General features: G+C 38.2%; 2 protein-coding genes across 4 annotated transcripts; one reads left to right on the forward strand and one right to left on the reverse strand.

Annotated features, from left to right (window-relative positions):
* Positions 1–8,729: 8,729 nt before the first annotated feature.
* On the reverse strand, positions 8,730–9,680 carry Olfr700 (olfactory receptor 700). The gene has a single exon (NM_146600.1). It carries the CDS (start codon positions 9,678–9,680, stop codon positions 8,730–8,732), a length of 951 nt encoding a protein of 316 aa, NP_666811.1.
* Positions 9,681–17,348: 7,668 nt separating this feature from the next.
* Olfr701 (olfactory receptor 701) lies at positions 17,349–23,929 on the forward strand. 3 transcript variants are annotated; one of them, NM_028910.4, is made up of 5 exons: positions 17,349–17,436; positions 18,168–18,366; positions 19,309–19,375; positions 20,153–20,229; positions 21,283–23,929. In NM_028910.4, the coding sequence occupies exon 5, from the start codon at positions 21,305–21,307 to the stop codon at positions 22,253–22,255; it is 951 nt and encodes a 316-aa protein (NP_083186.2). In that variant the 5' UTR covers positions 17,349–17,436; positions 18,168–18,366; positions 19,309–19,375; positions 20,153–20,229; positions 21,283–21,304; the 3' UTR covers positions 22,256–23,929. The 3 variants fall into 3 exon arrangements, with proteins under 3 accessions (NP_083186.2, NP_001347676.1, XP_017167724.1); XM_017312235.1 differs by having other exon boundaries at positions 17,372–17,441; positions 21,283–23,248; NM_001360747.1 differs by lacking the exon at positions 20,153–20,229 and having other exon boundaries at positions 17,349–17,441.
* The last annotated feature ends 2,672 nt before the right edge of the window (positions 23,930–26,601 follow it).

Below are 26,601 nucleotides of genomic sequence, written 5' to 3' on the forward strand. Positions count from 1 at the left end.
ATAGCATCAGTAATCATGTCAGGGTTTAGTGCCTGCCCATGGGATTGGGCATTGGAGGGCCTTTCCTTCAGTCTCTGTTCCAAATTTGTCCTTCCATTTCTTTTAGACAGAAACAATTGTGGGTCACAATTTTGAAAGTAGGTTGGTGACCCATCCCTCTACTTGGAGCCCTATCTGTCTACTGGAGGTAGTCTCTCAAGGTTCCATCTCCCCACAGTGGAGCATTTTGGCTAAGGTCATCCCTATTAAGTCCCGAGAGCCTCTCATATCCCAGGTCTCGGGGACTTTCTAGGCTTTCCTCCCACACCTAACCTCAGCAGTTGCATATTTCCATTTATTCTTCTGGCTCTCTGGGCTTCTCACCTGTTTTCCCCAAACCTGATCATAGCCCCCATTTCCCCCCTCTCTCCCCTCTCCACCCAGGTTCTCCCATGCCTCTGACTCCTGTGATTATTTTGTTCCTCCTAAATGGGATTGAAGCATTCACACTTGGTTCTTCCTTCTTGTTAAAATTCTTGAGGTCTGTGGGTTGTATCATGAATATTCTCTACTTTTTGGCTAATATTCACTTATCAGTGAGTACATACCATGAATGTCCTTTTGGGACAGAGTTACCTCATTCAGGAAGATATTTTCTAGTTCCATCCATTTGCCTGCAAAATTCTTGATGTTTTTATTTTTAATATGTGAACAGTATCCCATTGTGTAAATGAACCACATTTTCTGTATCCATTCTTCGGTTGTGGGACATCTGGGTTGTTCCTAGTTTCTGGCCATTGTGAATAAGGCTGCTATGAATGTAGTGGAGCACATGTTCTTCTGGTATGGTGAAGCATCTTTTGGGTATATGCTCAGGAACAATATAGCTGGGTCTTGAGGTAGAAATATTTCCAACTTTCTGAGGAACTGTCAGATGGATTTCCAGAATGGTTGTTCAAGTTTGCAATCCCACAAGCAATGGAGGAGTGTTCATCTTTTTCTACATCCTTGTTGTCACTTGAATTTTTATATGTCAGCCATTCTGAATGATATAAAATGGAATCCCAAGGTAATTTTGATTTGCATTTCTCTGATGACTAAGGATGTTGAACATTTCTTTAAGTGCTTATCAGCCATTCCAGATTCCTCTGTTGATAATTCTATTTTTATCTTGGTACCCCATTTTTAATTGGGTTATTTGGTTTTTTGGAGTCAAGCTTCTTGAGCTCTTTATATATTGGACATAATATCCATAATAGCATGTAGGGTTAGTGAATATCTTTTCCCAATCCTTGAGTCTTGATTTTGTTGATTCTTTATATTGTTCTCTTTGTTTCTAATTGGTTAATATCAGCCCTGATTTTTTAATGCCTTCTACTTCTCTTGTATGTGTTTGCTTCTTTTGTTCTAGAGTTTTCAGGTCTGCTGTTAAGTTGGTAAGATAGGCTCTCTCTAAAAGACTCTGTAAGGCAAAGGATACCACCAAGAGGACAAAATAGCAGAGTCGGCTGACTACCGCCAGATACCCACAACACCAGCCACGCGATCTTAAGAATTCTGAGGATTGGGATCTGCCCGGTGCAGGAGCGCTTTGTCTGAGCATTGGCAGCAGACATCTTAGTTCCGGAACGCTGCCAAGTGTACCCTGCACAGACATATTGGTTCCAGGACCCCGCCGAGTGTATCCTGCACAGCTCCAGAGAATACCAGATGGCGAAAGGCAAACGTAAGAATCATACTAACAGAAATCAAGACCACTCACCATCATCAGAACGCAGCACTCCCACGCCACCTAGTCCTGGGCACCCCAACACAACCGAAAAGCTAGACCCGGATTTAAAAGCATATCTCATTATGATGGTAGAGGACATCAAGAAGAACTTTAATAACTCACTTAAAGAAATACAGGAGAACACTTCTAAAGAGTTACAAGTCCTTAAAGAAAAACAGGAAAACACAACCAAACAGGTAGAAGTCCTTATAGAAAAACAGGAAAACACATCCAAACAGGTGATGGAAATGAACAAAACCATACTAGACCTAAAAAGGGAAGTAGACACAATAAAGAAAACCCAAAGTGAGGCAACGCTGGAGATAGAAACCCTAGGAAAGAAATCTGGAAACATAGATGTGAGCATCAGCAACAGAATACAAGAGATGGAAGAGAGAATCTCAGGTGCAGAAGATTCCATAGAGAACACAGCCACAACAATCAAAGAAAATACAAAATGCAAAAAGATCCTAAGTCAAAACATCCAGGAAATCCAGGACACAATGTGAAGACTAAACCTACAGATAATAGTAGATGAGAATTAAGATTTTCAACTTAAAGGGCCAGCAAATATCTTCAACAAAATTATAGAAGAAAACTTCCCAAACCTGAAGAAAGAGATGCCTGTGAACATACAAGAAGCCACAGAACTCCAAATAGACTGGACCAGAAAAAAATTTCTCCCAACACATAATAATCAGAACAACAAATGCACAAAATAAAGATAGAATATTAAAAGCAGTAAGGGAAAAAGGTCAAGTAACATATAAAAGCAGGCCTATCAGAATTACACCAGACCTTTCACCAGAGACTATGAAAGCAAGAAGATCCTGAACAGATGTTATAAAGACACTAAGAGAACACAAATGCCACCCCAGGCTACTATACCCACCCAAACTTTCAATTACCATAGATGGAGAAAACAAAGTATTCTGCAACAAAACCAAATTCACATATTATCGTTCCACAAATTCAGCCCTTCAAAGGATAAAAACAGAAAGAAAAAAAAAAAAACAATACAAGGTTGGAAACCACATCCTAGAAAAAGAAAGAAAGTAATCCTTCAACAAACCTAAAAGAAGACAGCCACAAGAACAGAATGCCAACTCTAACAACAAAAATAATAGAAAGCAACAATTACTTTTCCTTAATATCTCTTAATATCAATGAACTAATTTCCCAAATAAAAAGACATAGACTAAGAGACTGGCTATACAAACATGACCCAACATTTTGCTGCTTACATGAATCCCATCTCAGGGAAAAAGACAGACACTACCTCAGAGTGAAAAACTGGAAAACAATTTTCCAAGCAAATTGTCTGAAGAAACAAGCTGGAGTTACCATTCTAATATCAAATAACATCGAATTCCAATGCAAAGTTATCAAAAAAGACAAGGAGGGGCACATCATACTCATCAAAGTTAGAATCTTACAAGAGGAACTTCAATTCTGAATATCTACACTCCAAATGCAAGGGCAGCCACATTCATTAAAGACACTTTAGTAAAGCTCAAAGCACACATTGCATCTCACACAATAATAGTGGGAGACTTCAACACACCATGTTCATCAATGGACAGATCATGGAAACAGAAACTAAACAGGGACACAGTGAAACTAACAGAAGTTATGAAACAAATGGATTTAACAGATATCTACAGAACATTTTATCCTAAAACAAAAGGAAATACCTTCTTCTCAGCACCTCATGGTACCTTCTCCAAAATTGACCACATAATTGGCCACAAAACAGGCCACAACAGATACAAAAATATTGAAATTGTCCCATGTATCCTATCAGACCACCATGGCCTAAGACTGATCTTCAATAACAACATAAATAATGGAAAGCCAACATTCACGTGGAAACTGAACAACACTCTTCTCAATGATACCTTGGTCAAGGAAGGATTAAAGAAAGAAATTAAAGACTTTTTAGAGTTTAATGAAAATAAAGCCACAACATACCCAAACTTATAGGACACGATAAAAACATTTCTAAGAAAAAACTCATAGCTCTGAGTGCCTCGAAAAAGAAACTAGAGAGAGCACACAATAGCATCTTGACAACACACCTAAAAGCTCTAGAACAAAAGGAAGCAAATTCACACAAGAGGAGTAGACAGCAGGAAATAATCAAACTCAGGGGTGAAGTCAACCAAGTAGAAACAAGAAGAAAGAATCAACCAAATAAGGAGCTAGTTCTTTGAGAAAATCAACAAGATAGATAAACCCTTAGCCAGACTCACTAGAGGGCACAGGAAGAGGACCCTAATTAACAAAATCAGAAATGAAAAGGGAGATATAACAACAGATCCTGAAGAAATCCAAAACACCATCAGATCATTCTGTAAGAGGCTATACTGAACAAAACTAGAGATCCTGGATGAAATGGACAAATGTCTAGACAGATACCAAGTAACAAAGTTAAATCATGATCAGGTTAATGATCTAAACAGTCCTACATTCCCTAGTCTCCCAACCAAAAGAAGCCCAGGACCAGATGGGTTTAGTGCAGAGTTCTGTCAGACCTTCAAAGAAGATCTAATTCCAGTTCTTCACAAACTATTCCACAAAAAAGAAGCAGAAGGTACTCTGCCCAATTCATTCTATGAAGCGACAATTACTCTGATACCTAAAACACAGAAAGGCCCAACAAAAATAGAGAACTTCAGACCAATTTCCCTTATGAATATCAATGCAAAAATACTCAATAAAATTCTCCCTAACCGAATCCAAGAACACATTAAAACAATCATCCATCCTGACCCAGTAGGTTTCATGCCAGGGATGCAGGGATGGCTTAATATATGGAAATTCATCAACGTAATCCATTACATAAATAAACTAAAAGACAAAAACCACATGGTTATCTCATTAGATGGGGAGAAAGCATTTGACAAAATCCAACACCCATTCATGATAAAAGTCTTGGAAAGATCAGGAATTCAAGGCCCATACCTAAACATGATAAAAGCAATCTACAGCAAACCAGTAGCCAACATCAAAGTAAATGGTGAGAAGCTGGAAGCAATCCCACTAAAATCAGGGACTAGACAAGGCTACCGACTTTCTCCCTACCTATTCAACATTGTACTTGAAGTCCTAGCCAGAGCAATTAGACAACAAAAGGAGATTAAGGGGATACAAATTGGAAAGGAAGAAGTCAAAATACCATGTTTTGCAGATGATATTATAGTATATATAAGTGGCCCTAAAATTTCCACCAGAGAACTCCTAAGCCTGATAAACAGCTTCAATGAAGTAGCTGGATATAAAATTAAACAAGTCAGTGGCCTTTCTCTACACAAAGGTTAAACAGGCTGAGAAAGAAATTAGGGAAACAACACCTTTCTCAATAGTCACAAATAATATAAAATACCTTGGTATGACTCTAACTAAGGAAGTAAAGATCTGTATTATAAGAACTTCAAGTCTCTGAAGAAAGAAATTAAAGAAGATCTCAGAAGATGGAAAGATCTCCCATGCTCATGGATTGGCAGGATCAATATAGAAAAAAAATGGCTATGTTGCCAAAAGCAATCTACAGATTCAATGCAATCCCCATCAAAATTCCAACTCAATTCTTCAACGAATTAGAAAGAGCAATCTGCAAATTCATCGGGAATAACAAAAAAACCTAGGATAGCAAAAACTCTTCTCAAGGATAAAAGAACCTCTGGTGGAATCACCAAGCCTGGCCTAGAGCTGTACAACAGAGCAATTCTGATAAAAACTGCATGGTACTTGTATAGTGACAGAGAAGTAGACTAATGGAATAGATTTGAAGACTCAGAAATGAACCCACACACCTATGCTCACTTGATCTTTGACAAGGGAGCTAAAAATATGCAGTGGAAAAAAGACAGCATTTTCAACAAATGGTCCTGCCACAACTGGTGGTTATCATGTAGAAGAATGGGCGTTGATCCATTCCTATCTCCTTGTACTAAGGTCAAGTCTAAGTGGATCAAGGAACTCCACATAAAACCAGAGACAGTGAAACTTATAGAGGAGAAAGTGTAGAAAAGCCTCGAAGACATGGGTACAAGGGAAACATTCCTGAATAGAACAGCAATGGCTTGTGCTGTAAGATCGAGAATCCACAAATGGGACCTCATAAAACTGCAAAGCTTCTGTAAGGCTAAAGACAACTTCAATAAGACAAAAGGCCACCAATCATTTTGGGAAAGGATCTTTATCTACCCCAAATCAGATAAGGGACTAATATCCAATATATATAAAGAACTCAAGAATGTGGACTCCAGAAAATCAAATAACCCCATTAAAAATGGGGTTTGTAGCTAAACAAAGAATTTTCACCTGAGGAATACTGCATGGCTGAGAAGCACCTGAAAAAATGTTCAGCATCCTTAATCATCAGGGAAATGCAAATCAAAACAACCTGGAGATTCCACCTCACACCAGTTAGAATGGCTAAGATAAAAAATTCAGGTGACAGCAGATGCTGGTGAGGATGTGGAGAAAGAAGAACACTCCCCCATTGTTGTTGGGATTGCAGGCTTGTACAACCACTCTGGAAATCAGTCTGGCAGTTCCTCAGAAAATTGGACATAGTACTACCGGAGGATCCTGCAATACCTTTTCTGGGTATATATCCAGAATATGTCCCAACTGGTAAGAAGGATACATGCTCCACTATGTTCATAGCAGCATTATTTATAATAGCCAGAAGCTGGAAAGAACACAGATGCCTCTCAACAGAGGAATGGATACAGAAAATGTAGTTCATTTACACAATGGAGTAGTACTCAGCTATTAAAAAGAATGAAAATGAAATTCCTAGGCAAATGGATGAACCTGGAGGGCATCATTCTGAGTGAGATAACCCAATCACAAAAGAACTCACATGATATGTACTCACTGATCAGTGGATATTAGTCCAGAAACTTTGAATACCCAAGATATAAGATATAATTTGCAAAACACATGAAACTCAAGAATGATTAAGAAAGTGTGGACACTTTGCCCCGTCTTAGAATTGGGAACAAAACACCCATGGAAGGAGTTACAGAGACAAAGTTTGTAGCTGAGACGAAAGGATGGACCATCTAGAGACAGCCATACCTGGGGATCCATCCCATAATCAGCCTCCAAACACTGACACCATTGCATACACTAGCAAGATTTTGCTGAAAGGACCATGATATAGCTGTCTCTTGTGACACAATTCTTGGGCCTAGCAAACACAGAAGTGGATTCTCACAGTCAGCTATTGGATGGATCACAGGGCCCCCAATGGAGGAGCTAGGGGAAGTACCCAAGGTGCTTGGGGGAATCTGCAACCCTATAGGCAGAACAACAATATGAACTAACCAGTACTCCCCGGAGTTCATGTCTCTAGTTGCATATGTATCAGAAGATGGCCTAGTTGGCCATCATTGGAAAGAGATGCCCATTGGTCTTGCAAACTTTATATGCCTCAGTACAGGGGAATGCCAGGGCCAAGAAGTGGGAGTGGGTGTGTAGGGGAGTCAGGGGCGGGATGGGGGGGTTGCATGGGGTACTTTTGGGATAGCATTGGAAATGTAAATGAAGAAAATACCTAATTAAAAACAAATAAGTCCTTAGCCAAACTAACTAAGAGGCACAGTGACAGTATCCAAATTAAGAAAATCATAAATGAAAAGAGAGACAAACTACAGAAACTTAGGAAATTGAATAAAATCATCACATCTTACTACAGAAGACTATATTTGGCATAACTGGTAAATCTAGATGAAATGGATGATTTTCTAGACAGATACCAAGTACCAAAGTTAAATTAAGATCTTTTAAACTATCTAATTAGTCCCATAACCCCTAAAGAAATAGAAGCAATCATTAAAACCTCTCAACCCACCCCACCCCCCAAAAATCCCAGGGCCAAATGATTTTAGTGCAGAATTCTACCAGACCTTCAAAGAAGGGCTAATACCAATACTCCCCAAACTATTCCACAAAATAGATATATAAGGAACACTAGCTAATTCATTCTCTGAAGAACAGTGACTCTGATACCTAAACCACACAAAGACACAACAAAGGCCAGTTTCACTTATGACAGTGTTTGTTGTTATTTGTACTCTTAATGATAGCCATTCTGACTTGGGTCTTAAATAATACAAGTTACATAAAATTTTACATAAAAAAGAGTACCACAAGATATTTTGACATGCATAAAATTACATAATGTTCTCATTAGATAGATGCATAATGCTTATAGACCTTTTGAAATTATTAATGTATCTCAAAATGTGCTTGGAAAAAATAGAAAAGACTAATTTTGTTCTACCTGTTTGCTCTTAGTATTCACAGTATAGAAGCATAAATATTCACTAAAATTTTCATCATGGCAGCATCAGAAGAAAATAGGAGCAGAAATGATGAGGAAGAAGAAGAGGAATGAAAGAGGAGAACAGGATGAAAATGTAAAAGGGAGCACACATACACAGAGCCAAAATCTGTCCGAACATTCACAAAAGTTGATTCTTAGAAAGGCATTAAAAGTTAAGCATAGTTAACTTCTACCAACTGGGCTTTAGATAAAACTACCAAAATTAATTTTATGAAGATTAGTTGCTTTAAAATTTGTGCAAATAGCAAGAATCTTTTCTCACTGATATCACTTAAAAGTATTTTCTCTTGTCTTGGTCTAATGTGTATTTAAAAGTTCAAGATTAGTGTCTGAGTGGTGATATGTTTGGAACCTCTTAACTAAACAGTTACTTTGGAAAATGAAGGGTTAGCCTTTTAAAACTATAAAAAGTAAATTTAAACACTGCAAACCATATCCTATAAGAATATGCTTATGAAGAGTAGTGTCAAAGAGCATTTAACATATATAATCAAATTCCAAGTCTCTAATTAAATATTGTATTTATTAGTGTTTTGCTTTATAAGTAGAATTTCATTTTTAACAGAAATCATATAATTTCAAGGAAAAGTGAGGCTAGAAGGGACCTACTAGAACAACTTAGAATGTAGAGTGTTCTGGCAATAGGCGTCCTCCCAGGACTCTCCTCAAAGCCCCAGTCACCTCCTTATTCCTCAGGCTGTAGATGAGGGGGTTCAGAGCTGGGGTGACAATTGTGTAGAAAACAGAGAAGATATTGTCTTGTTTGGGGGTGTGAAAGGAACTGGGTAGAACATACATGAAAGAAGCACCCCCGTACCACATCCCAACCACAGTTAGATGTGAGGAGCAGGTGACAAGGGCTTTCTTCCTGCCTTCATGTGAAGGCATGTGGAGCACAGTGAGCAGGATTAGTGTATAAGAGGAAAGGATGGCAGCAAGAGGGAGAAGTAAGAAGATCACACCCATCACATAAACCATGAGCTCATATTTGGAGGTGTCTGCACAGGCCAGCTTCAGCAATGGAGGGATCTCACAGAACAGGTGTCTGATCTTCCTAGACTTGCAAAAAGGGTATTGCATGGTGTAGATGGTATATCCTACTGCACTCAGAGATGCCAGGGTCCATGATATGAACACTCCAAGCCAGCAGATCCTAGGTTTCATGAAAGTCATATAGTTCAGAGGGTGACAAATAGCCACATATCTGCCATAGGCCATAAAGGCCAGAAGAAGGTCTTCTGCACCACCAAGTGTCAGTTCCAGGAACATTTGAAGGGCACAGCCCCCAAAGGAGATAGTGTTGTCTTTAAGCAGAAAATCTATAACAGCCTTAGGAGTGATGACTGATGTGAGGAGTAGATCCATAAGAGAAAGCTGCCAAAGCAGAAGATACATGGGCACATGGAGCCGGGCATCCATGGTGATGACCAGGAGCAGTATCCCATTGCTGATCATAGCCAACATGTACAGGGCTGTGAATGTGGCACAGAGTATTTCTGGAGAGCCACTGTCATCCAGGATTCCAACCAAGATGAAGCCACTTCCCAAGGTAGAGTTCCAAAGCTCCATTATGTGAAGATTCTTTATCTTCCTAGGAAGAGTTGGCTCATTGAAGTTTTTCCAATATGAACCCTAGTATTATAACATCAGATATCTGCCATGACTCCAGTAATAAATATGATACTCTTTCCCACTAGTAAATAAGTTTGCTCTCAATTCTATCTTGATAGTTGACCCATCTAATATGAAATTATGTATATTATGTATATATATGTATATTATATATATCATTAGTAAGTCACCTCCTGGAAATATTCCTCTTGGCATTCTATCTGAAGAAGAATCTTCTAAGGAAAGTTAATTACTTCTCTGTTAAAGAGAAAAACAGAACTCTGCCATGCATACAATTTCGTATAAGTATTTGGCTAATGCCCTAGATATCTCAGTAAATTTTCCTGCAGAGACATTATTCAAATGTGAATTTCTGACAGGTACAGAGGCATAATTTCAATAAATTACTTCCAGTGTTTTGGCTTTGCTCATATTTCTTTATTGTTATTGTTTTGTATTTTTTTGACAAGATCTTTCTATGTAGGATGACCACAATCTATGAACCTTTTGACTTGACCTTTTAAATGCTAGAATTTTAGAAATGTACCAAAATGTCCAGTTTATTTTCTACATTTCAAGAGTCCAAATTCATTTGATGCAAATCCCATTTGAATAGCACATGTTTTTCATGTTAGTGACCTCTGTTGCACAGCTTTACATTCTCTGAGATTCTGAGGAAGATTTTATCTGATACTAGGAAGTATTGTGTTTGAGAAAGTGTTGATTTTAGAGTTAAAGCTTTAGAATTGATGTGATCATATCTGTTTTTTTTTACACATAGAAAACAATATATTTCATATTTTGTGTATAATAATATTTATATATGCCTCTAGAAAACATAAATTATCTATGGAGTAGACAAAGAAGCCTAGGTATTGCAGAGGGGCAAAGCAAAAAGAGACATAGTTTAATTTTGAACCTTGTATCATCCACATTAGTTTCAAATCAAACGGTGAAGATTATTTTGAGAACACTTGCTTATGAGAAAGTTCATTCCAGATTTTGTGCTGGGCTACTTTACTGCAAAGTACTTTAGCAGAGAATAGGGACTGAGTAGCTAACTAAGGAACAGAAGCTCCTTATTTAGCTGTTCGGGTTTTTGGTACTAAAGTGAAAGCCTAGATCATATCTGTTTTACAGATTGTTATATCATGTGTGCCAGGGAAGAAACCAGAACATAATGTGAAAAAAAAAAAAAGACTGTGTTTTGGAGAAATGATTAAAAAGTCACTGAAGAAGGATTTTTCTGTGTTGTAATTAACTTCAGTAATCCTATTCAAATACTATCATTGGCCATGATGTTTGCTCCCTCTGTTACAAATGCAGAGCATTTACATAGATAGAAGGTGAAGGATGCAGAAAAAGAGCTCCTTTTCTTGAAAGTTGTTACTGGTGGATGGTGCCAAAAGCAATGGAAAAGCCAGTGTGGGAAAGAGTCTTAAGATTAACAGGAGCCTGTGTTATATATCACTAAAACGGTCAGATGAAGCTAACTCAACATGCAGCTTATGATGTGAAAGTTAAGCATCCTTGTACAAATTATTCAGCCATGTCATGTATATTAATGCTTCATCAGTCTCCACTGACTTCTCTTGGTGTCATAGTACCTTAACAGTTAAAATGTGTGAGAATGTGAAATGAGTATCACAATTCAGTTAGTGGTTTGAGGGTGCTCATCATCTATCTGGTGGGTATTATGAGAAGCCAGGGACATCTACAGGGTCTAAAGATAGGCATTGAGATTCCAACTAGGAAGAAGACACATAGATCCAGGAAATGTTCTAAATTTTCAAGATATCAAAAACAGAGAGACTGAAAGGGCCATGGATTCAAAGTACTAAAGAGCCTGATTGGCATAGTAATTTAAGATCTTACTGTTTGCTCTACATTGATTTTTGTCTCAAAATGCATAAGGTGAGGTTACACATTTTATTTAAACAGATACTAAGTCCTTACCTTGGCAGCTCCAAAGCCTAAGCACCTATCCACTCCACCTTCCTTCGGGGCTTCTTAATAATTGAGGATGTTGCTTTACCGATGGAGAATACAGACGTAGTTTTGTTTTGTTTTTCCCAGTAGTTTTCTACTGGATTAAACTTTGCTAAATTGGCAAAGTGTTAAGTATCCTTCTGATGTCAAGTGCCAATGCTATTTTATTCCCTCCTCTAATCTACAGATGTACTCTGAAAATGTCTGTGGGAACAGCCAGGCCGTTAACAAACATTAGGTAGTGTCCTATAGAGCAAGGAGATGGGTTTCCTGTTCTCACACTTGATGAGTTACATGGATGGAGTGCCTCCAATTTCATGTAAGTCTTCAAACTCTTGAGTCCTGCTGCTCAGGTTTTTCTAGCCCTATCACTATCTGGAAGCAGAGATCAAAGCTTCATCAAGCAAGTAGAAATTTAAAAAGATGCTCAAAAGTTCCTGCTATCTCCATCAAAATGTTCTTAAGCCAGGGCCTTGTCTAGGAGCATGCTGCTTTGTTTTCAGGTTCCATGGCCTCCTCTCTGCTTTATCATATGCATATCTTCAGAGGGACTCATATCCCAGCTGAAATGGAAATATTGGGTCTAGAAAATAGTGCGTTAATGAATTCTCATGGGTATATTTCTTAGCTTGCTTCTCCTGAGGTCTTCTATCAATAATGAGCTTTGAGGTCCTAAGTCTCTCCTTTCATACAATATTCCAATTCCTTATCTTTCCACATGTCAAGGTTATAGATACATAATACTGGCACCATAGCCCAAATAGCTTACATATTTCCTTTACCATAAAGAAGTAGTAACAATGGAGTAGCTCAGGTTCCTAGCATGTCTAGCACTGTGTCCTTGACCATAAAGTAAGTTTCCCAGGCTTTGGGGGTGGGACGCTTCTTATATTTATAGCTCCTGTAGGCCAGACTATTTCTCTCTTTCATAAGGCTGCTCCATATACAGTCTATACTTGGATGGTCTTCTTGCCATTGACCTCTGGAAGTCCAGGAGAGTTTCTGTATGTACTCTTGTCCTTATGCCATAGATGATGGTTGAAGAAAGCTTAATTTTCTAAAAATTGGGCAGGAAGTAAAAGAAAAACCCAGAGAACTAGAGTTGTAGAGGGTCTACATTAATTTAAATATTTTAAATACTCCCAGAGATCAAAGACAGGTTACCAATTATACAGTAATGAAACAAGGAAGAAATGTCTTTTAAAATGTTGATGGAACCAAACTATACAGCTATTTAAAATGTTGATGGAACCAAACTATACAGCTAAATTATCTGTATACAGCTGAACTGTGAATAATGACAAGAGGAAAGGACAAATAATTATTTCCCTCCAAATCATCTCAATGAAATAATTTCAGCAAGAAGAACAGTGATGCCTAGAGGATATGTAATATATGAGGAATTATGCTGAACTTTAAAAAAATTATCCAATAAGTGAGTTAGCAAATTTAATTCTATGTCCTAGAAATATTCTTGTATTTAAAAGATGAAAATTTCAGCAAAATAACATTTTGTCAATTTTTTTCATTTTATGACAAAATTGTCATACAGAATGAACAATGCGAACAAGATTATTCAGACTCATTCATTAAAATTGTTCTCTAGTGTTGGTGCCTGGTAAGCTGGTCTTCATGGAGTAGGCTCTGGCTGAGGAGTTTGACAATAAATATCTGCTGGTAAAAAGGCATTACAAGGAGAAGAAGATGCCAGTCAAATTGAGAATGAAGAACTTGGTTTCCAGGAATTGAAGAATGAGGAAGAAGCAGTTACTGGAGATGCTGCATAGCAGAAACGAGACAGCAATGACTTACAGAGCCAGGGCAACTGAAGCTGACTTCTGCAGGGAAGTTCTGGTTCTGATGCTGTGAACATTTCATACTTGGTATGTGAAGATCTTTCATCTTGAACTTCCCAAGGACAGGAGGCTGGAAAAATTAAGCCTGTGTTTGAAAATTTGTGAAAAAAAATGAAAGCTGAAGCTAAAAATGTTAACTTATCTGGATCCAGAAATATAGAGAATGAAAACTGTTCAAATATTGTCATCAAGAGAGTTACAGAGTAGACTGATTCAATCTGATGGTCACTGCATGTGACCTATTTGTAAGCTTATCTTAATTTTGCTTCTAATGCATGAAAAAATGACCAAGGTAACTTACAAAAGAAAACATTTAATTTGAGGCTTATGATTTCAGAGGACTAGAGGCCATGGTCACTACAGTTGTGTCTTAGTTTGGGATTCTATTTACTGTGAAGAAACACCATGGCCACAACAATTCTTATAAAGAAAAACATTTCACTGGGGATGGCTTACAGTTCTGAGATTTAGTCAATTGTCTTCATGGCAGGAAGACAAAGGCAGACAAGGTGCTGGAGAATTCTACATCTGGATCAGCAGGCAGCAGGAAGCAAGAGTGACAGTGGGACTTGGCTTGAGTGCCTGGAACTTCTCAGTCTGCCCCCAGTGATACACTTTCTCCGATAAAGCCACACCTAATCCAACAAGGCCATATGTCCTAATCCTTCCAAATAATGACACTCACTATGAGTAATAATGCCACATGTCTTAAATTCATAAAACTGCTCTACCAACTAGGAACAGGAACCAAACATTCAAAATATGAGTCTATCAGAGCCATTCTCATTCAAACCACCACAGGGTCCTTCATCCTAGATAACCATACCTTGTGTCACTTAAATAAACAAACAATAACAACAATAAAAGCACCAGTCAGCACATGGGGAATAGAGGTGCAAGATAATCTGTAAGCATAATACAATCTCCTCCTTTGTCTGCTAGATTCATGTCAGGTGTCATCCTATTTTCCAAAATCATTTGTCTAGTGGGGTACCACTAACTTGATATTTCCTTTAAGAGACTATCTTAATTTCACATTCTTGGTTACTGTTGACCACCAGAATATAGTTAATTAGAATTTTGAAAATATTTAATTTCTACCTTTAAACTTTTATGGAGAGTCCCTTGGAGATTTCTATAGAGTCAATGTTGACATCAATGGACTCAGCTATGACCTTATGATAACTGGGATTAGCTTTTCCAAGAGGAGGAGAATTGAAGGCCAGAGTACAGAGTGAATTGAAGCAGTGTGTAGGTTCCTCTTCGGTGGTAGGACTGAGTAAATGTTCCCCTGTCCACAGTGTCACCATATGCCATTTTGAGAGACACTGCCTTTAGAGTAATTGCTATTTTTCATCTGTTATTTGAGACACTTAGACCATTGGTACAAATGTCATGATTTCATTTTCTGAGAGGGAATCTACCCCCTGTCATGGGAGGCATGAAGGGAGGTGAGGAGATCCAGATGGACCTGTTTATACACCCAGAAGCAGGATCTATATCCTCTGGCCAGTATTACCTCCCTACATGTTCTTATGCTGTACCAGAGCTAGAATGCATTTATTTTGCTGGACTCTGTGTTCTACCCAAAGGCAAAGAATATTACTCAAGTCAGGTAGTGTTCTCTCACACAGAGATAGCAATCATTCTTACTGAGCACAAATACTATAATCTAACCCATCCTACCCAGGTATTCAGATCTTCATATCTAGTTTCTACCAGCATAGTAAAAGCAAAGCGAGCCCTCCGAATATTATGTCCTTTAAATAACAAGGTAATTTAGGCATAATATTTTTATACGTTGTGTAAAGTTTACCTGTATGTTATTTAAGTACTGGTTTCTCTGCCCTCATATCTTGTTTCAGCCCTGGCATGGCATTGTAATACTTATACCAAGAATCTCTTGTCTCAAGTTTTTGTAAACAATTCTTACTATTTATTCTCTGCCTTGTCAATAAGTGCTGATCACCCAGTGGCTAAGTAGAATAGGATGAGATGTCTGCCAACTAGAGGAAGGAAGGAGGGAAAGAGGGAGAGAGGAAGATTATGATCAGCAAGGTGGATGGAGGGTTTGGAGCCAAACGCAAGGGGTCCAGAGAGAGACCATGGAAGCATGAAAGAAACCTAAAGAGTCAGATCAATGATAATATGCAAATATCATGAGATAGGGCTGGGAAGAAGTCAGATTAGCATAGAGAGTAAAGGTAGATCATTTAACTGCTCAGTTATTGAGGTGCAGGTTTAAATACATTTTGGTTTCTCTGTGTAGTTATTGGAGACTAGGATAAGGTAAAAGAAATACAACTGCCAATTTAATTGACTGTTTACAGTTATAATAAGAATAATTAATTTATAAGGTATTTTCAGATGCTTTCCCTATTTAATTTCAAAGCTTCAGTAGATGACCAATGGGGAAAAATTAGGACACATATTTGTCCTGTTAAGTTTCCACAGTATAAGATTATACATATATTAAACTGAACAGTTAACAGAAAGGACATTTTAGTTGCATTAGTCAGAAGTTTTCCACTATTTATTTTCAATAATAAACAGACTGAAGACAATTCTTTCTTAATCTTGATTGTAAAGGATCACTGTTGCAAGAATGTCCATTTTCCCAGGTACTTTTTACAGTAGCCTTCTTCATTTGGGCGCAGTGAGTCCCACTTCTTTCAGCCTTCTGAACTGCAATTTTAGTGGTTAACACCAGAAAGAAATCCTTTCTGTCCAGGCCCATATAATCATTTTTCAACTGTTTAAATTAATTTGTTTACTTAAACCCAATCACAGCTTCTTCTCCCTTCCACTCCCCCCCTCACCTCCCCCTCTCCCCATCCTCCCTCCCTCTCTCCTCAGAGAAAGGGAGGCCTCCCATGGATGTCAACCACCCTTAACATACAGGTTGAGGTAGGACTAGGTGTACCCTCTCCTTTTGAGCCTAGACAAGGCAGCCCAGTTAGGCGAAAGGCCTAAATGAAGGCAACAGAGTTAGAGACAGCCCCTGTTCTAGTTGTTAGGGGGCCACATGAAGACCAACTTTTTATTAGTATTCAGTCACCAGGCAGGAAAGGATGAACTGAAAATTTTGAGAAACTGGTTCTCAGTTTGTATGATGGAAACATCTGTGGACCCACTAAGATACAAAAGGCCACATCCCTCCATAGACCTATTTTAATCATAATCAATGCTGTAGGGAGACAGGTATGACTTACTCTAACATTATCTTAATCATATTACCAGCTGGGAGAGGAATAGTAGTAGTATCTAGATGGAGAAGTGCTCTATTACTGTCAGTAAATATTTTAGTTTTATGGCTTTGTTTTGTTTTGTTTCTTCAGTCATCTTGGTAAAATCCACTGGAATGCTCTGAAAAGGTCTCAGTTCAGGAAACCACCCCTAACTCTGACCCCAAACCCTAACTCATATGTGTGTGACTTTTCTTACCACCTTCATTTTTCCTTTTGGTAAATTATATATCTTTCACATACCTGTTTAACAATGTTGTAGATTCTATAAGATTATAACTTTGTACTATATCAAACTTAGCCTGTGTTCCCTAGTAACTTCCCTTTTATAGTATTTCACGTGTTAGCATCTAGTCTCTGAAGAATCTGAGTCATCTCTGATGAAGAGCAAAGGCAATTTATCAGAGTAAACTCATTTTTCCTGGGGCCTTTGGCTGACCTTGGAGGGCATGGCCCAAAATGCCCTTTTGATCCATCTTACTCTCATTACACCAATGAGGTGGTTTCTGTGTATTGTTCTAGAACTCTAAGTATCTGAGCCCCGTAGCAACAACTGACAAGCACATGACCACCTGAGCACATGCAGGAGTGGGCAGAGAGGAGAAACAGGATTGAGCCAGAGTAGTAAGGTCCAATATCTCAGTGTCAATCCTGCTTAACATTAAATAGAAGACAACCTGGTATTAGCTAATGTATTTGACTACCTCTTGAATCTTAATAAGCCTCAAAAGAGGCACAGGAAAAAGTGGAAATTAGAGCATTCATGGGGGCCAAAGGACATCCTTTGCAACCTGAAAAATGCTGTACAGAGGACCTTTGCAATTTGGGTCAGGTCCTGGTACTGTCTCTCTTGTTGGGAATTGCTGAGCGAGACAATGTTGGACAGAAAAACTGAGACCCATAGTCAAGTTAATAGATTACATGTACAAAAGTGGTATGACAAATGACATGCCTAGAGGATTCATTAAAATCCAGTTTCAGGGAGCAGCATTTACTGGGGAGGTCATGTGGTCTGAGAGGACAATACTGTCAAACCTCCCTCAGGACAAAGCTTGGGTTCATTGTTGCCCCAGGGATGATGAAACTAGGCAGTTGTTGGTATTCTTTAAGCAGTCCTACTCACACCTCTTTTTTCAATTTCTACAGTGCTTTTCTTATACCATAGACACCTACAGGTGAACAGATATGAGAATCCGAGGATATGATTTAACATAATTCAGATCTGTTGTCTGCTGTCTTGATGATTGCTATTTTGAGTTGGGGTGACATGGAATCTCTGCCTACTCTTGATTTGTATTTCAAAGCTAGCTAAGCATGATGGGCATTATTCTTTCTGAATCAGTATCTGCTTGCAGATCTTAGAAGGAAAGCACACTGAGGGATTCAGCCAAGATCTTGCCGTAGATCTCATCTCCTTCACAGCAAGGACTGGCAACAGCAGGGACTGCAGGGCCACTTGACTGTGATCTTAGTGTCATCCACACAAGATCTGAAGAGCACCCCACCAGAAGAAACACCTCTCTTTTCTTGAGAATCTTGAACTTTGTGTTGGAGGTAAGGGCTCTGTCTCTGATCTAGGTAATATGTGGGGTTGTAAGCTTTATAATGCAACATCATAATCTTCCTGCCTAATAGAGTCTCTCATTCTTAGTCTTAGACTCCAGTCTGTATCTTTACTGTAGACATGACATATAAGAACCACTTTGAATGTTTGGAAACACTTGCAATTATTCTTGCCTTCTGGGTAAACATGTGATACTAAAATTCATGATGCTAGTTGGATGATAAGACTCAAAACTCAGTACTTTGTTTCCAAATACATGGATTTTCTTAAGCTCCTGGTATCTGAACCACCTACCCAGATGAATATTACCACGAATATGGCTATCTATTGTCAGTTTAAGTTTCTTCTGCTACATATCTGCTTGATGTTGAAAATAATTAATAAAAGCCAATTGAAAACAATTTTTAAAATTAAATGTACTGAGCAATGAAAAAGGGGACAAAGTTATGAAAATATGTTTCCAAAATTTTAGTTCCATTTCTTTAACTTCCTCTATCTGTTCCTATGATTTTGAGAGAATATCTTGTGCATTATTATTGATGCATCACCTGTCAATTAAAAATGTTTATGCTTAGGCAGGAAATAGGATATATGATGTCCAGGAAGAGAAAGAATTCTGGAATAAAGCCAGTCATGTGGCAGAATGCAGATTAAAATATATGGGATATTTTAAGCTATGATTCCAGTTAGAGAAGAACCTAGCTATATAGCCAACATATTTATGAACATACGTTTAGTCTGAGTCTCATATCTAGAAGCATAGGCCCGGGAGGAGAGCATAAAGTTCTACAACATGAAGTACAGAAATGCCCCCTAGTGGTTTAGCTTCTGCTGGCAGCTCTTGGTGTGAGGTCATCATACTGTAAATCTATTTTCCAGAAAAGAATTCTTTTTCACTAGCCCTGTACACATGCCCTGATCTTTCTCTTTAGAGGACAAAATGAAGAGGCAATGATCAGGATAGGAGGAAAGCATGAATCTTGATTGAAAGTGAAGTAGGTAAGATTTTGCCCTCACTTATATCACCTTACTACTCCCCTGTTCTTCTGCTTTCAGACCTTGAGCAGTAATCTGAAATAATGTCCCAGGTAATTTTTTTCCTCCTTTTGTTTTTCTATCCATAAATTTTCTATAAAATTTATACAAGGGTGTATTTTCAAGTGTCACATGTGCCAGAAACTCTGCGCCAAGATGTTTTTTTGGTTTTGTTTTTTCTTTCTTTCTTTCTTGGTTTAGATAAACAAAGAGCTTCCAACACGGTTTCTGTGTTAAGACCTGTTTCTGTCTGTTCGACACTGTGGTAACAGGTATCATATGATATGACATAGAGGAAGGGAAAGGTTAGGTACCAAGGCATTTCCCAGGCTGGCATCTGTACCTGGTTTAGGATATGAGGAGTCCAGGGGGATGTGCTGCACTGCTTTTCCATGCACTGACCTTCATGGTGCCATCTTCCATCTCCTTTTGCACTGCTGGGCTTTTTACTTAGTGAGATTTTATTTGTATGTAACCCAACACCTCATGTGATACTTCCTTGGGAAACCCTTTCTGAAACCCCTACTTTATGTTCTACCTATTTTATAGTTTAATTCAACTATAAGTAATCAAGATTTTATGATACAGATTTTTGTGTGACATATTTTCATACTTTCAAAGTTACTTTAGAATCAAGTGCAGGTCCTGATACATGGTCGGTTCTTAGGAAAATTTGACTGAATGAGTGAAAAAAACAATTGGATCATGTGGCTCTTCCTATTATGATCCTCTCACTTAAAGGTCACGATCTGAGTTAACCAGAGTGGAAACACACAACATAGAAGAAATAAGTACAGCTGGTGGAGATAGATTTAGTGGTGAGTTTTTCTTTTCTCTTTCAGTATGTCTCCTTTTTCTTTTACCTAGCTATGAAACACATGCATTCCTAAAATATAGGCTGTGTAGCTCCTCTCTCTCTCTCTCTCTCTCTCTCTCTCTCTCTCTCTCTCTCTCTCTCTCTCACACACACACACACACACACACACACACACACACATACACAATTTCTTCAAGTGGAACTATCATGCAAGTTCAGTATTTGGCAGGAGTACTTCCTTCTGGTAACATCTGTGAAGACTGTCAACTATTATTTACAGTCATAGTCTTTCTCTAAATCCTACATAACGGTTTCGCTTTGGGCCTTGCCCAACTTGTCTTATTTTTGTAACTCACAGCATTTCTCATGTGCTATAAATATAGGTATCTGCTGTGCCTCTGTGAATCCCATCTAATTTTTTGTCCACTCCTAAACAAACTTCTTTCTACTGCCTTCAGATAGGCAAATGCCTTCTGCACCACTCTAACCAACATGTTGATAAGATCTAGCACAACCACCAGTTCATTGCTTTTCACTGCTACAGAGAAGTCAGTAAAGGAGAGGAGGGCATTAGAAAAATACAAGAGATTATGTGGTTTAAGGACCAAAGATTTCTCTGGCAAGAAAGTTATCAATTCGATCAGGAAGAATAGGCAGAACTCTAGAAAAAGTTAGAAAATAAAAATATTTACAAATTAATCTTTAAAATCTGACTTGTAGTCACAGGCAGACTTCAGTCAGAAACAGAATTTAAATCAATGCCAAGTATGTTTGTTAATATGAAAACAGACATGAGTTATTTGTCTGTGCACAAATTATTTAAAACCTTAAAAGATTCTCATTGTTTTGGAGTTCTCAATATGCTGCTACCCATTTAATTGGGAATGTACCAGAATTCAATGAAAACACTTAGAAATCAGAGAATATACTTCGCTAAGAAAAGAAAATATTCTGTATGAGATTCTTGTTGGCCATCCCACAATGGCCTAGGGTAATTCCAGAGTGGGTTGAATTCCCTTAGAAAGGCTTCTACTAAGAATGCATCTGTTTCTAGGAAGCAGAAAAGACTACTCAGAATGGAACCCTGGAATTCTACCTTGGAAAGTGGATTCATCTTGGTGGGGATTCTGGATGGCAGTGGCTCTCCTGAACTGCTCTGTGCCACAGTTACAACCCTGTACATGTTGGCACTGATCAGCAATGGACTTCTACTCCTGGTCATCACAGTGGATGCCCGGCTTCACGTACCCATGTACCTCCTACTGAGGCAGCTGTCTCTCATTGACCTCCTCTTCACATCAGTTGTAACTCCCAACACTGTTGTGGATTTTCTGCTCAGAGACAACACCATATCCTTTGAGGGATGTGCCCTTCAATTGTTCTCAGCAATGACATTGGGTGGTGCAGAGGACCTCCTTCTGGCCTTCATGGCCTATGATAGGTATGTGGCCATTTGTCATCCTCTAAACTACATGATCTTCATGAGTCCAAAGGCCTGCAGGCTCATGGTGGCCATATCATGGATCCTAGCATCTCTTAGTGCCCTAGGTCACACAGTGTACACAATGCACTTCCCTTTTTGCATGTCCCAGGAAATCAGACACCTGCTCTGTGAGGTTCCTCCATTGTTGAAATTGGCTTGTGCAGACACATCTCAATATGAGCTCATGGTTTATGTGACAGGAGTGATATTCCTATTGCTCCCCCTCTCTGCCATTATTACCTCCTACTCACTAATTCTATTCACTGTGCTGCACATGCCTTCAAATGAGGGCAGGAAGAAAGCCCTTGTCACCTGTTCCTCCCACTTGACTGTGGTTGGGATGTTCTATGGGGGTGCCACTTTCATGTATGTGCTGCCCAGTTCCTTCCACAGTCCTAAGCAAGACAATATCATCTCTGTGTTCTATACAATTGTCACACCAGCTCTGAACCCCCTCATTTACAGCCTGAGAAATAAGGAGGTGATTGGAGCTGTTAGAAGAGTACTGGGGAGACATATTCTGCCAGCACACGCCACTGTTTAGGATGATTCATCCTATTGCCTCTCACTATTCCTTCTTTAAACAAATTGCTATTTCAATTATTCTTTAATGTTTTTCTCTGACTTAGATGATATATACACTATTATGCTTTCACATATTCTATTGTGTAGTTGGTGTGAATTTTTAACTTAATTTTTGAGAATTTCATATACAAATATGTTGGAAATTGGTGCTAATGTTTTGAATCTGCGTGTCCAGACACCAAAGGACCTGTCTCCAATTGGTTTTAAATTTATCAGTAAATATGCCAGGGGCTAATGGCTGGACACAGATGGAACACTGTGAGAGAACACAGAGAGAATGGAGAGGACTGGGGGAAGAAGAAGAGGTTGCAGTAGTGGCAGGAGATAAAGCCAACCAGCCATGTGAGTTTGTGGGTAAGTGGCCATTGGCCCCTTCCCCAATTGGGCTTGGGGTAGCAGGAGAAGGTTTAGGGTTTAGGAGTGCCCAGCCTTTGAATTAGCCAAGGCATCTTAAAATTGACTGGTTGCATGCCTGTGTGTGTGTTTTCCATTGCAGATCTGAGACAGCTCCTGGGCAGATGCGGGCACAGGGCTTGCTGAGAGCACAATACCTCTGCAACAGATGTCCCCAACACAGTAGACGAGAACCCACTTTTAAAGTTATTTGGAGATTCTTGGATGGAATACACACAGAGAATGATACAGCCTGGGAGGGGTTGGGTGGCAGGAGAACTGATTTCTCAGAGAGCAGAGCTGAGTCACTTGGCTATAGCTAGCAAAACTAAAACAAAGGAACACAGCCTTGCCAGGGAGAGCCTCCACTAGGAGATGCTGGGGGTCCCTGCTGTGCAAACAGGCTGAATGGCTCCCTAAGTGTTAGAAGGTAGGCATTGAGACAATAAAGCTGCCTGCCTCCAGCCACCAGATAAAGGATAGAGATTTATAAATTTTATTTAACTGTTTTTAAGGATAGAAAGGAATATACAGATTTTGCCCGAGTCATGTTGGGAGTTCCTTCCATGGTTCGAAGCTGATACAAAGAGTTTAAGACGATAGGCAGAGAGCCAGATAGTAGACACAGAGATATTAATCTCCATAGTAGGGAGGATTTAAGTATACATAGATGTATAAGATATTGAGGCATTTGATCTTAAAAAATTAGATCAGAGGCAGGGGATAGGGAGCCTAGCCTATTTCAGACAGTAGAAACTTAGGCCTTGAGAATTTATATAGAGAAAGGGACATACTACAATAATCCCTGCAACACAAATACTGTACTTAGATTATCTCCACCTTCACTTTTCTTTTTAGTTTCTCGTAGTTTTCCTTTGTCATTAATCAGTTTCCTTAGTAATGGGCTGGATTCCTTCCTTGCTATTTATGAGTCTACTATGCATGGATGCTTTGTTGTTACAATGAGGCTTATGAATATATTTTGACTACAGCAAACAATTTTGCAATTGTAGTAACAGTATGATTATAAAGATAAAGGGTAAAAAAGGAAAAAAAAGAAAGAAAAGAAAAACTACCAGCAAAGTCCTCAACATTTGTACTGTATTGCTTTCTACATTTTGAATTTTTGATCAGTCTCATATCTTTCTATTTTTATCTTGAGATATCATGGGACATATATTTTAATTGTTTAATTTTTAATTATCATACTAAAGAAATAAATGGAGTATGGTCTATGTTTACATGAAATATTCAGAATTATTTTGTAATATTTCTTATGCCACTAAGTTTTCCAGTCTCTGCTGTTCTTTTTACCTATTAAAGAGTTCTTCAGTCTGAAGAATTCATCAAGTAGTATAAATTGCCCTAGATTTCTTTGTCTGGTAATATCTTTGTATATCTTTAATTTCTAAAGAATAGTTTTGTTGGTTATATTAATTTTGATTAGAAGATTTTCTTTCAACTCTAAGTTTATCTTTCATCCCTCCTCATTTGTGATGTCTTTGCTGAGAATTCTAGGTCAGGCAAGCAATGACATTCTTGTGTAGTTTTTCTTTCTATTTGGAAATATATTTTGTTGTCCTTAACTTTCTGAGAATATGATTGTCTTGGAGTGGACTTGGTTTGGTTGATTATAACTGGTGTTCTTTGACCTTTCACTGCCTAGACTTTTGTGTCCTTTATGCTTGGGAAATTTTATGTTATTATCTCTTTGAAAAACTTTCTATAGACTTGTTTTTTTCATTTATGTTTCTAATTGCATTTGGTTACACATTTTAGCACCAGGTTTTCTGATTGATTGACTTTTAAAAGTTACTTAAATATTTCTGTTAAGTTTCCTTGGTAGGATACTAAATTGTTTGCTCTTGTTGGCTGAAGTTCATTAAGATTTCTTAAAATAGTTGCTTTGAATTGTTTGTCCAGAAGTTCACCCATGCTAGTTGCTACAAGTTCTAGTTTTAACATCTTATATTTTTTTCTGATTTTCAAGGATTGAAAATTCCTAGTGTTTGCTAATGTACAACATTGTCTGTTCATTAAAGATTGGATGTTTATTACAGTCTTCATAACAGTTTGCTGATCTCTATTTCTAAATAGGCTACACAGTTTCTCAGAGTAAGCAGTATTGGCAACAGGTGGTACCCTATATACAGTTTTGCTGAGTCTGCAGTTGATGTTTACCATTGTTTCACACTAGAAAGTGCCCTAAGACCAAAATTGTTCCAAATCCATAGTTGATATGTTGTTCAGAATGAATTGGAGAGAGTATCTAAATGGATACTCCTTTTCTATAAGCTCCTAGAAATAAGGTCAAGGTCAGAGCCCTCATCTATCATGCTGGTCTATGTATATGTTTGGGTCTATCCCACATTAGTTCCCATTGCAGAGAGAACCATGTACAGAACTCTTGTTTCTTTTGACAGTGAAAATTTATTTCCTCAGCATTGTGTTACCTGTAGTTAAAGAAGATATAGAATGGACAGTCTCATTGTCACCAACACAAAAATGTTGGGTCACATTAAGACCACACAGACTTCCAACTCTAGTTCCACCTGGGGTCAGCATCAAGTCCTATACTACCTCCTATGTTGTTCTGGATCTAGACTACTACACAGCTCCAGATAGTACCAAAAATAGCAGATACTATAACTTCCAGAGGGTGAAATGTTGCTTTAGAGCATACCGCACAAGGCTGGTAAAGAGTTGGTAAGAAGTTTCTCAGCTACCTGAATAACATGTCCAGAAGTCCTACCATGGAATAGGAGATGTGGGATATGACAAGCACTGGTTTATTGCCAAATACCTAGTACTAGATTTCATTCTAAGGCCCAGGATTAAGGCCTTCTCCCTTTCCACTCAGAGTCCTCCATTTTTTCACACTATGTTGTTTGGAATTTTCATGCCTTATTCATCTTACATATGCAGTCTCCATTTGACTGATACATATTTTACCTTCTTGTTCTATGTAATCAATTCATTCTTCAGTAAGATTCTCCATGATGCTATTGTCATAAGACTCTCATTGGCATCATCCAGAACAATTAATCAGTACTCAACTTTTTCAGTCACCACTCCTAACAATTGTTTTCTGCATTATTCTTTTTTAATTGTGGTTATAATTTTTGATATCTTATTTGTTCCAGATACCTACTTTTTATCTCTGTTTAAGCTTTTTCCAAAACAAGTTATAAGTACTCAAACCTACAAAGTATAATAATTATAATACTAATAACAAAAATGCAGATTTATCAGACACTATAATAGAATGTACTCAATAAGTATGCATTGAGAAAGTTACACATATAAGCAGTTGAGTTCTATATAAAATAATCAAGAAGAGTCTCAAATTCAAATTCAAAACTAACAGATAAGATGAAAATTATGCATAGATACTTTCACTGTTCTGGCAGCTCTGACAGAATGTCTTAAAGGCAAATTATTTGAAAAATTGTGGTGCTGTGACAATCAGATTGTCAAGATTATTGTTTCATTCAATTATTGACATCCAAAATGGAGCACCTAAGGAAATATTACAGTTGGAACACTTCTCTAGGTTAAGTGTGCCTACAGGGATAACTAGTAATTATCATACACAGAGCCTTTTGCAGAATATAATCTTATGACCACACTGTTCAAATTTTCCTTAAGCTTTGTTTCTTGCAGCATATTCATTTCCTTGTCACATTGTCAATGTGTTATTGCTGAACATTCTGTGACTTTGCTTGGACCTCATCCTTCTTTGGGTTTGTTTTCTAGCCCATTGATGGTGGCGGAAATCATACATCCATGTAATCAAACCTTTTCTCAGGACAGTAAACTTCATAAAATGTCCCTGATCTTCAAATAAGGCATGGCTTGTAATTTTGATATTCATAGTAGTTTTCTTCTACCATATCTTAACATATTTTCTAT

This window comes from Mus musculus, chromosome 7 (genome assembly GCF_000001635.26).
Source record: "Mus musculus strain C57BL/6J chromosome 7, GRCm38.p6 C57BL/6J".
NCBI lineage: Eukaryota > Metazoa > Chordata > Mammalia > Rodentia > Muridae > Mus > Mus musculus.

What these genes read in the sequence shown, in the direction of transcription:
- Olfr700 (NM_146600.1), bottom strand. Translation starts at nt 9,680, where the DNA reads ATGGAGCTTTGGAACTCTACCTTGGGAAGTGGCTTCATCTTGGTTGGA.
- Olfr701 (NM_001360747.1), top strand. Translation starts at nt 21,305, where the DNA reads ATGGAACCCTGGAATTCTACCTTGGAAAGTGGATTCATCTTGGTGGGG.